Source organism: Oryzias latipes, chromosome 20 (genome assembly GCF_002234675.1).
Source record: "Oryzias latipes chromosome 20, ASM223467v1".
Lineage (NCBI taxonomy): Eukaryota > Metazoa > Chordata > Actinopteri > Beloniformes > Adrianichthyidae > Oryzias > Oryzias latipes.
Genome location: NC_019878.2, coordinates 22,833,801 through 22,846,236, shown reverse-complemented (window position 1 = coordinate 22,846,236; position 12,436 = coordinate 22,833,801). Strand labels below are relative to the sequence as shown.

Genomic DNA, 12,436 nt, shown 5'->3' with positions numbered 1-12,436 from the left:
CCTGTGGGGGCTCTTTTTTATACCAATTCAAAGAATGTTTTGCTCTCTTTTTTGGTAAAGAGAAAGTTTAAATGAAACTTAATTTGGTGATACTTGTATTGATTTAAAATCCTGTCAAGGCGATATGTATTTAATTACTTATGAGCGCCCTTCAGCGTCTGACTCTTGTTTCCCACTCAAACCCCCAGCCGCTAGTTGGCAGCATCGCACACTGAGCCTCTTATAGCAGCTCTACACCTACACAAAAAACTATAAGATCTCTGAGAAGCAGCTTGTTTTGCTGTTATGACACATGAACTGCTTCGTTTTTACTTGGGATGGGTACAGAGCCAAAGCTCTGTGCCATGTTGCTGCCAGTATCATAAAAACGAGGATTGCGGTGGTTTGTAGCGGCTCAGATAAGAACGAGTGAAGCGCTGCAGCTGCGAGGGCATCAGCTGAAATTCTATCGGCAAAGCGGGCCAAAGTTCTGCAGAACCTCACAGCAATAGATTCTAGTTCAGTGACCTGATGGATCAGAGGGATGAGTACAAGGGTCCGAAAAAAAGGCGATGAGCGTTACTGAACAACACTAACGAGCTGATATGGGGGGACGGAAAAATCCACTGCAAAGATTACAAACCCTAGCTAACCGCTGAAACAGTTTTTTTTTACCATAGCCTAATTTAAATGCACAAGCTTAAAAAAATGTGAGCTGCTTTTAACGCTTTTAACACCTTGTCTCAGATAAATCTCCACTAAACATCCTTTTCGAACATCCATGCTGCATCTCAACCTTTTGCTCTGCAGCCTCACAGTCTGACTTTCCGCCCGCTGCCCTGCCTCGGTTCACCCCCTTGGTGCTGCACAAATCCAGGTCCAGTGGGATGAGCTCATAATCCTGACCGCTTCAGGCACTGGCGGAACAGATTAAGGCTCCGCTTGAGACTACGTCCTTCTGTGGGACCTGCAGACCCCGTCAGAACCCTCGTGCATGCTGGGAAGGATGCACTTCAAAAGGTGTACGATTTGGGCTGCCGGACAGATGAGCACGACTCAGTGGGAAGGATGAAGACAAATACAGCAACAGCAACTGTTGTGAATATCAAACCATTGTCTTTTCTCAAATCCACAACCTGTAATTCTGTCCTGCAGCCGTCCTGGACCGCAGAACCAGGTTGTTTTCCCAATTCTTCTTTATTACTGCACCACATACACAAAATCCCACACAACTAGGCACATAGCACCCGAGGAAAAGGAATTTCTGAGATAGTAAACAACCCCCCCAAATTAAATAAAAAATCCATGCACAAAATGATGACATCACAACGGGCAATGACCATAAAAAAAATAAAATGGGACACCATGTTTTATGGGGCTCAAAAAATAAATAAAAATGAGATTAAAATATCCTCTAATGGAGCCAAAACAGGAGTCGGGCTATCCAAAGGTAGTTTTAAAATTATTATGGGATGGCCACAGGACCATTGACTTGGTAGCCACTTTGTGGCCAAGTTGTGAAATTAGTGGCTTTTCAGATTTCCGCACAACACGGGAAAAAAGGTTCGAGTGATCCTTCCTACTCATTACCAGCTAAGTCTCGTTGACCTTTGACCTCGTGAAGAGGCTGCCATCTTGAATTTGTCCCCCACCAAAAAAATCAAACCAAATAAAAATAAAGTAGTAGCCTATACAAATGTAAACTCCTCCTAGGGATTTTGATCTATCGCAGCGTCATTGAGAAGCTACTAGGGGAAAAAAATGTTTTTGATTTTAAACGCTGTTAGCAGTTAGGAGAACAGAAAAGTGGCGTTCTCCAGTTGCTCGCACATTTTCCTGCTGTAACATTGTGAAAATATGGTATGGGAGTCTTTGGCTCAAGCTGAATGAAACGATATGACATGATATAATCAATCTAGGATTGCAGGCGTGGTTAACAAATAACCTCCGTTGCCAAGGAAATCCAAAAAATGTACTTTTGCTGATTCTTCTACAAATGTCATAAACCCGTTTGTCCTCCCCAGGTGACCCAAAAATGAAATGGTTGCTATGGAGAAGAATCCAACAACAAATCGGCAAGGTAGGGTCACGCCTCCCTACAATGCCTAGCATCTGCCCTAAAATTCCTATATGGACCTTTAGGTTTCTTTTATACCAGAAAACTGTGAAGTCCTGACAATAATGTGTGACTTTCAAAACAAATGATCCTCTGCAGGAGCCTCCTGCATGCAAAGAGAAGAGCCCAAGCAAGAAAATGGAGTGAGATGTCCGTCCTCATCTTCATGTTTCAGCACGTTCACATCGACGCATGACTGACGTCTGTATTTCTCTTTGTCAGACTGCTTGATCGGAGCTTTGCAGATAGGACCCAATCCCATCATAGCCTTGTCACTCTGCATGTTCTGCTTCTTCATAACAAAAGCAAGAAAATGAAACGGCCTTTCTGTCAGGGCTGGGTGAATGTGGGAACGTATACAGAACAGGGTCTCAATTATTACTTGTTTGCGCTCTGCTTTTTCTCGTTGCATACAGATCCTGAATGCTACCTGAAAAAAAAAGTACAAAGGAGTCTTGGAGAATATCATTTCATGACAATTCTGTCAAGTTTTTTCATCACCAATAAAAGCCGCAGGATGTCTTTTCTTGCCCACATAAAAGGAAGAAAAAATGGATAAAAGTTTGGATACGTTTTAACTGCATCTTATGTGGCGGCCAAAGCGTGTGGAACGGATTAAATAGAGAGCGGCAGACTCTGACAGCTCCACCAAAGATTGTGTCAAGCATGATTTGTTTTCCTTCCCGTGGCCATATTCCAAAAAAAAAAAGACGAAAAAAAAGAACTTAAGGTAAAATGAGGCAAAGCAAGAAAATATTTCAAGTCCGGAAAGCAGACAGCAAACTCTCACCAACTCGTCACATCCACTCCTGCTTTTTGACATGCTTTGAGATGCATGGAGGACATTTGGCAGAAGCTCAGATGTTCTGCACCCCCCCCCCCCCCCCCCCCAGCGCTGGCTTTGAAGCCAGGTGAATGAGCAGTGTACATTTCTTTGTAAAAAGAAGTCAGCTAATGTGGCCTCATAACAGCATCTTTACTAGACCTTCAGCTTCTCCCGGGCAGACTTGCAGGTCCTCCTTGTTGCTAGGTAACAGCTCATGGGTGCTCCTCTGACGGCGGGGTGTTATGTCTGAATTGGGGTCTCAAAATCTAGGGTTCTCTTGTGGGACATCATACTGTCACCAGTTCAGGTAACGCAGGTGGGATGGCAGGTTTGAAAAATTACAGGAACATAATCATGGGGAACATAATTATTTACGGGGTGTAAATAAATATTTGGATTCTTTAAAGTTCTCCTCTCCTTTGCCAGCTGCTACATCCACCTTGTCAAATAAAAAGCCAGTGGAAAACATGACAGGGTCGCTCAGGATTACAGTTACTATGGTAATTCGTTTAAACGAGATGTCTCTATTTAGTGGCTGCAGCAAAGAGATGAAAGAAGATCTTTTTTTTTTTTTTTACAGAAAATCAGGTAAATAGGGTTTCAACACATTAGAAGCAGGCTTTAAACCACTTTGCTAAAGTGGAAGCAGAGCATTTAATTTGCTAGTTCATGTTCCAACCATCACCTGGGATCACGACCTGTTTGTTGTGAATGAACGGATCACTAAAGACTGAATTTTCTCCTGTGAAGCTTAGAGGAACTGAAGACGAGCAGCCTCGGCTCCACGTCCAGAGGACCCCGTTGAGGAGCTTTGGAAATCTGGCGAAACCTCCTTTCGAGAGTCGGCAGATGCATTTCTCACTGAAGGAAAGCCTGTTGGAGACAGCGCTGTGCTGGAAAGATTTCCAGACTTCTCCTAACTGGACTGGGAAGACCTCGTCTCAGAAGAGCTGGAGGAGCAGCTGGAGAGACAGATGTGTGGATCTTCTCACCACGGTTTTTACAGCACCATTTTTTACTGAATTAAAATGGTGAAATCCAGCAAAAACGCAGCCATCAGAATCAGAGATGAGCAGCTCATGTGTTTGCAGAGTCATTTATTAGTAATGCTGATCTTGTTTCCATTGAGATCTTTTGAGTTAAACAATCACAGGTTGATAACGTATGGAAATGACCGCAATGTAAGAGACAACATACCAAAAACCAACACAAAACCGCAAAGGGAAGATGTGACGGAGTGACAGAGTCAACCATTTATGACTCAACTATTCCTCTTTATTTCTAACAATAGTTTAATGCAATAATCCTCTGAGGATGTGTCATTAAAAAATGAATGAATGAAGCTTTACGTCTATAGTGCTTTACAATCACGATGCTGAAGTGCTGTACACTTAAAAAAGTATAAAGAACATCTTAAAATTGAGCATATAAAAACAAAACATTTTAAGATTTAATAAAATACATAAGTGATTATTCAAAAGTAGGTCTTTAGTTCTGATGATGTGCACAGGGGGGGCTGGACGCCCCAGTGTTTCTGTCGTGACCTGGGCACAAAAAGCAGATACTGGATGGTAGACCTTAAAACCTTAATGAAGTAAAAGCATTCAACCCATAAGAACCAATGGTCATCAGTGTAACATATCAGAAATGTCAGAAATCCACCAGGCTTGTGGTAAAATACACTAACCATGTTCATAAAACAGAAAAAATGTTTAAAGAAAATTTTTTATTTCTCCTAAAAAAAAAGAAAAATGTTAATTTTATCTGATTTCTGGATCAATGTGTTTGGCTGAATGGATTTTGTGTCCTTAAAAAGTTCCAGGGATGCAGGTTTTGGCTGTTTTTCCTCAGGATTTTCCTCAGTAGATTAATTTATGATCACACGATGCTTCGGGCATTTTTTTTTTTAATGGAAGCCAATGATTCTAATAAAAAGATGAATTTGCAGCCTTGAACATTTCTCACCATCTCAGGACTCAGAGATGGTTTAATGATGGCAAATTTCATCAAATTTTGGGCATTGAGTCCACAGCAAAGTTTAAGGATAGGCATATAGTAAGCTTTATATGCTTTTATTGGTCGTTTATGTTGTACATTATGTAAATAATAATGACAAACTAAACCATGAAACCATAAAAGTGATGTTTTAACCACATGACAACACACAACAAACCTTATCAAAAGCTATCTGCTATACATAAATGTGTTTTTTCCACTTTTTCAAAGTCATTAATTTAATTAATTAAAAATGGATCCACAACTTAATTCTTGAGGAAATGGGAACCAGTTTAGCAATAAATCATGGATGTCTTTGAATGTTTGAAAATTATGGTGGAAATGGAAACGAATGCATCTTAATCGTTAAAGTAGATTGACGTTAGACCGTTGGTCCCCATACAAACTCTCTGCTCTGGGAGGTTTGCTGCGCTGGGAGCCCTCTAGCTGAAAACATGCAAATCTCTGCAGGCAGGCAGTGAAAACACAAGAACGCACTGCATTCTGGGAGAGGGTTGCAAGGTTTTCTGCGCTAATTACATTTGGGAAACGATATATCTGTTTTTTTCTACCTATGCGGTGTTTTTATCTATTGGCATCATGGACCTTTCAGCATCTTTTTCTTGCTTCCATCTCAGCGGTTTAGTGAAGGAATGTCCAAACTGGAAGTTGGCGGATTAGAAAAGACTTTAAAGGTGTTATTTTCAGAATGATGCTTCTCTGTTCATTACCCATCATCGAGGATTGGATGGGGGTTAAGCTCCTCCCTAACTCAACATCCTTAGATGATGGATATAAAGCAACTGCTGGCATTTGTTCCCAAACTGCTAAACACCTCACAAGGTGGAGATGTGGATATGCAGGTCATCCATCCCACTTAAAACCCCACTCCCAGTCACTTCAGTCATTCCAACGTACTCATTTTGAAATCTGGAAGTCATGGAAGCCCCCCTTAGAAACATGGAGGGCAAACCAAGTCAACACGAAAACATCTCTGCCAAGCTGCGAGAAGGCACAACTGCACCATCACGCTGCCAAGTGTTGTCATGGCGGGGGGCAAAATCTGAGCGTGAAACACCACCCAAATGCACCAGACTGTTATATAATTTACAACTGAAGTTGACCCCCTGTTAATGACCGATTCATGCCCAGCCGTGACTATCTCTACAACGTAAACCCTGCACTGACGTAATCCTCCATGTGTCGTTCACAGACTTTAATCTGACACACGATGGGATTAAATGACTGTCAAACTTTTATAAATAAAATGTTGAATAAAAAGTTCTGTGTCAGTCAGGGTCCTCAAAGGATGCATCTGCATCGCATGTTTTAAACATTTGGCTGCGTAAATCCTATAATCCTCACAACTTCACGTCACAAACAAGGTCTGCTTCAAGGATCCGGAATAAAAACCTACAAACTGAGATGTTTTTATGTCAATGTGATCAAAACAGGTGATGTAATGAGTTTACATACAGATAAAACAACAGATTTGAATGTAAAAACACCAGATAAAGTTTTTTTTTAAATCAAAATGACTGTGGCTTGGTTACTGTTCAAAAGCTGATGTCGTAAATTATGAGGAGTCTGACACTGCAGAAGTTCAGTTGAATCTGCGGAGTGAGGCGTCTTGAAGTTTCACTTATCTCCTCCTTTTTTTCACCTTCCTCGGCTCACCTTCCTACCTGCTGAGCCGTTCATTTGCAGTTTTCCTGCAAAAGGTCCCCATAAAAGGTTGGAGCTGCATCCCCCTTGTCTTGAAGCAACAATAACTGTTAGGGTTGTTATTTTTGGACCATTAGGTTTTCTGTTTCTGTCATCCGCAAAGGCCAAGCTGGAGAGGAGGAGGAGGAGGAGGAAGAGGAGGGAAGCATCCCCTCTCCTGTATCTGCAGCTGCTACCAGCCTCCGACTGACTCTCTCTGGCCTAATAGCTGTCAGGCAGAGTTCACAACAAGCTCTTAAACAAGCTCCTCATCAGTCTGAGCTCGCACAGATTCAGCGCCGTCTTCACGCTCTCCCTCTTCTGCCTGGAAGCACCTGGCTTTCTTTGTAAACACTCACTCTTCTGTGCTTGATTTTGGGTTTTCTCACACATCTTAAACGAGCAGGAGGTGCTTCTGTCCACTGGGGTTTGCATGTTTTTGTATACCTGAGTTCAACAGTGAAGCTCAGCAACCCCATACAGCAGCTTTTTGACCATCTTTTACTCCGCAGACTGGGGCTGACCGAACACTCTGTGCTTTTTACTTCACGTTTCACTGTTTCAGTGCAGCATCAAAGCACAGATGAACAGCAGCACATGACCTCCTCCATCCTCTGTCTACTGAACACTGTCACCAATCTGCTTCAAACTACGATCATTAACAAAAATCCACATTATGAGAAAACACGAGCTAAGCTTTTCAATTACAAACTGTTCTCTTTCCATTCTAATATTTCAGAGTTCTGGATGGAGTAATCACAGGATGCATGAATCTAAAAAAAAGCATTAGCAAATCAAGTTCCATACCACTCAAAATGTAGCCTGGAATAATTATTTACTTTGACTTTGGTCATGTATTAGGCCATAAAGGATCAAACGGCAGATGGAAGAGGGTGCTGTCTGTGCGCAGCAGGTGATTTTTGTCCTCAATTATTATTATTATTTTTTTTTAAGATTTGCAAAAGAAGAAATTTCCGTCAAATGCAAAACTGCCAAAAATGCAAAGAAATTCATCCTGAACGCAGCGGCGTCAAAACCAGCCGCTCGGAGACGCGCGCCTCTTATCCAACTTGTGTTTTTACGCAAAGCGCAGCGCGCGACCAGACGGAGGACAGATGCCCTTTAGGCATCATCAAGCCGTCAGCGACGCCGTGTAAACTTACATCGGTGGTTGCGACGCTTCCCCTTGTACATCGTCATTATGTAAGGGTCCAGGTTTGCTCACAAGCAGACAAAGAGACGGCGGGAGAGGGTCCGAACTTCTGCGCGCAGAGCGGAAATACTGGAAATGAGGCGCTCAGACGGAGATTTGGAGGCGCTTCTTCTCCAGCGAGGAGCATACCATGCGTGGAAACGGGAGGGGGGGGGAGCGGGATTCAGCGCGGTTCATTCACAGACACCGGAGCGCCGACGCACAGACAGAGGAAAAACGGCGACTCGTTACATCTATTTAACTCACTTTACCATCATAATAACTCCTAAAAGAACAGCAAAGACTTGACAAATGTTTCCCTAAAACAAAGAGAATGAAAGTCAGGAGTTCGTCATAATTGTTCATGTTAAGACCCACACCGTTAGGGTTTTGAGGAGAGCACGTAAACAGATGGGTGACGGGAAGTGGGGACGGGCGTCACGCCCAAAACTCAGAGATGAATTTCTAATAAAGTGCTGATCTGCAGAAACTATTTCCTGGATAAAGTCAGAGGATTTCGGCAAAAACGGCATAAATTAAAAGACCACAGGGAACACTTTGATGATAGATCAAAAGATGACCGGAGTGGAACTTTAAGCCATTCTTGGAAGACAATAGACTAGACAGACCGCGATGCATTTATATTTCCTCAACCTCCGTATTGATGATGGAAAAATCAAACTACAGCTGGAAGTCTTCTCCATCACATCCCAGACAGTTCCATTGCAGTTACAGTCTGTTCCCTTAGATTGGTTATCCATTTGAAGAGAATGAGCCGCGGAAATCTTTCCATTGTCTTCTTAGAATGGAGCCAACAAACTACCTTCTCCTTGAGTTAAGTCAGACATCCTCATTTTGCTCAAATTAGGCAAGAATTGTAGAAAATAAGTACATTTATTTGGTTTGGTTATTGTTAAGCACTTAGCTTAGCTCTTTAACCCAATTCTTGGGTTATTCAAATACATTTTGGGTTACTTTACTAGTTATTTTGGGTCATAGTGTTTTCATTTTAACCCAAACTATAGTTTTTTTCTCTTTTTCATGAGAATTTTTATTTTTCCTAGATTTAATAATACAGAAAGAAGTTTGTTGACCTCTAAGTTGGTTAAATATTAAAAAAAACTTCCATTCTGACTGTAACCCTTGTGCTATCCTAGGCACTTTAACGTTGGGAGTTGGGTCATCTAGACCCACTAGACAGTGCCCTGAACCTTTATTCTTCAATGATTTGTGATCTTCACTGGTGTCCATGGATTACATGAAATCTTTCCACCTTTATCCACCTTTGTCATGGTAGGGAGAACACGTTAATGGAAGGGTGGGGTCATCTAAGATAGCACAAGGGTTAAAGCCTTTTTCCTCCAATTCTCTCCACTTTGGGATCCAGACTACAACTGGACTCAGACGCGCAAAACACCTTCTTTAGACAACACAACCGTTAGAAACACATTCTGCTTTATTATTGGAAACACTATCAAGTTACGATCCTCACCAACCGTTTTCCCTGATTCCAAATCTTTTGAGCTTCTTTGATTGCACATTTCCTGAGCTATTTTACCAAATGCGTCATTTGCCTGAGGAAGATCAGAAGCATCAATAAAACGCTCCACTCATCTCATGTCTGATTCTCAGAATCTACGGGATTTCTTCATTCTGAGGATTGCAAAAGCCTCTTGGAGGTGAAACATTTTCTGTTATAAAACGAGCCCAGTCGACGGCTAATGAATCACTTCAGGTATGTTCAAAAGAGGCTGCTATACATTTGTTCTGACAAATTAAAACGCTCTAAGTCCTTCCTTAAGAGCTAACATTACCTGGAGTGTTGCTTCAGAAAGACAAACAGTTTACTGATGAATGTTTTGAAGTTGGTTTATAAAAAAAAATAAAAAGGACCTTCGGGAGACATTGAAGTTGTGGTATCAGGAGAGACATGGCTGCTTTTTGAAAGGGAGATTTCATTTGAAGTGGTTTCTTTAGAGTCTGCGTCTACAAAGAAAGTCAGTGCTGTTGCATAAAAATAACCTTAAAACTTACCTCGAAATAGAAAAATGAGAAAACATAAGAACAACAGCTAAAGATATTTTTAAAAACTTATAGTTGGTCCAAAATCAAAGGTTGGGCTTTTTATGTTTATGATGTATTTCAGTAAAACATACATTTCTACGTGACTTTCTATTACTTTTTACGAAAATTCATGGCTTAGTGATCAAATTCGGTTTAATCCTTGAAAAAAAAAACCTTTCATTGAATTAAATCTTTTTAAAAAGCTCAGACATTTAAAAAGAACCAAAATCAAAAGTCAAGTGAAAAACAAAAGGACCCTTTTTCTTAAATTATAAGAAAAATGAGCATTTGCCATTAGCTCACTGATAATTACTTCCTCTGATTGTTACCATCTCACCCCTGTGCATGCAAAACCAAGACATTAAAACCACATTTTAACCCCACCTCTGGGCAGAAAAGGAGGAATTTTTCCTCTTACAAGCAAACAGAATTGTGTTGCTATGGAGACAAAAGGAAGTAAGCAGAAAGGATGCTGATTTTGTGCAATTGTGATCCACTCTAATGTATTTTTGTACTGTGATTTAAATAACATGTTTAATAGATCAAACACGCAGGGAAAAAAAAAAAGAAATCTATTCATGAAAGGAAAAGGAATCAAGTCTGAATCAGCCGGCGCTCTGGCGACAAATGCTCCTCTTTAGCATCTTTAAAGCCGGAAAGATTGAAACCCCTCTGGGGAAGAATATATGAAAATGGCTGAATCGAATTAATCAATAGAGGAGATATTGTTACCAATCTGTGCGCTGTTCTGTAACTGTACATTTTCTCTCCCTCTTTTTTTTTTGGCTTTTATACCTTTGCTGCTGACATTTGAAATTGTGATTTTTATGGATGGAAGCAACAGAAATGAAGATTAAAAACAAATTGGATTCATCTGCAGGCAGAAACCACACAAAGCTGCATTTCAAGGTGCAGCAGAGACACCTGCTGTCCACCGCCGATCCACACAGCCAGCAGCTCCACCTTCTGTCATGCACCTTCACTCAACATGTATGGCTGCAATAAAGAATCAGTCATTAAAAACCCTAAAAGATAGTTTTTTATTCCCAGACTGAAACTGTCTGACCACTTTGCGGTTTTATGCAAAAAACATCCAATTCAGCGTAATGAATCCCAGACGGGAATATACCAATTAAAATATAATGTTCATCTTCTCTAGTGTTTTTAATATTCAGTATTTTTCTCCCACAATTTGAATATTTTAACACATTAAAAACACTTTTTTTCAGAAACAAAAGATGAATAATGTGTAAAATAAGAAATAAGCAGCAATCTTTCTGCAGAATTTCTATAATTGATTTGTATTCTGCAGAAAACACACAAGCACTTCGATAGGTACTCCTGTGTCATGACTAATTTAATCAATTCATGTTTAAGGCATCAACTATATGATGCAGCTTAACGATATGCACACACATATGTTAAAATAGAAAATAATTACAATAAAGGTTGAAGTTTAAAGTGTCTCCACCTCGGTCCTTGCCCCCCTGGTGAGAGCTACATGAGACTTTTTCAAAATGCCGGCCTTTCTGTTGGTGCTGTCTCTATAGCAACCATTTTAGTTTTGGGTGGTGTAGGGGTGACGAACAGGTCTATGTATTTTTTCGAAGAATCGGCATAAGTCCATTTTTGAATTTCCTTGGCAACGGAGAATTCCTGTTAACCACGCCCACATTTCTGATGGTTTTTTTTTTCATAATGTCGTATTTCATTCAGCTTGAGCCAGGGATTCTAGTATTACATTTTCACAAAATTCCAATAAAAATGTGCGAGCAACAGGGGAGCGCCAATTCTGCAAGTTTGTCACGCCAATACAGTTTAAAATAGACAAACTTTAAAACCAACATTTCATTCCCAAGCAGCTTCCCACTGATGCTCGACGAGTTAGGAGACGATCGATCAGGATCCCACGGACTAGTTTAAACAAAAAAAAACAAAAATGAAGATGGTGGCCTCTTTCTGGGGTCAGAGGTCAACGAAATATCAGTTCTGGCTGTAGACTTAACCTTGTTTGTATGAAATTTCATGAAGATCACCCCAACACGTTTTTTTCCCCCCAGATTGTGTGAAAATGTGAAAAACGCCAAATTTTACACTTTACAAGATGGTCGCCAAGCTGAGATCCTGTGGCCATCCCATAATAATATCAAATGTTCCTTGAATATCCCTAACGCGTATGTTTTGTTTGGTGAATTTTGACGTTTTTTTTTTTGAGCCTCCATAAAAGATTTTGTTCCAATTCATTTATTGACGCTTTTTCCCGCCGTACTGATGACACGGCTGTGTCTGAATTCCCGCCCTAACCCCTAACTACTAAAAAACTATATGGAGTGGTATTATGTAGTGCCCTGGATTTTTAAAGCAATTCGGACGCCACTCTTACTACTTTTTAGTAGAATATGACGGCCGATTTCACGAAGACCGTTTTACGACGATCATTTTTCAATCCACCATCTTCTTTTTTTATTAAAAAAATAGATGTAAATACTCTTTTTTGGGGCAAAAATTGTTCAGACGCAATGCATTGTGGTCTTTTTTGCCGATCTAGTGAGCATGGATG

The 12,436-nt window shown here is 40.7% G+C and overlaps 1 protein-coding gene across 3 annotated transcripts in view; it reads right to left on the bottom strand.

Annotated features, from left to right (window-relative positions):
• LOC101169395 (RALY RNA binding protein like) overlaps window positions 1–12,436 on the bottom strand; it is a 105,228-nt gene that overhangs the window by 31,582 nt on the left and 61,210 nt on the right. Inside the window, exon 1 of one of the 3 annotated variants that reach the window (XM_023950101.1) lies at window positions 7,784–7,956. The exons of the other annotated variants lie outside the window; for them this stretch is intronic. Within the exon in view, the coding sequence (XP_023805869.1) occupies window positions 7,784–7,820 (37 nt within the window). The 5' untranslated portion in view covers window positions 7,821–7,956. Of the gene's footprint in view, window positions 1–7,783; window positions 7,957–12,436 lie in introns of those variants that run through there. 3 annotated transcript variants of the gene reach the window in all.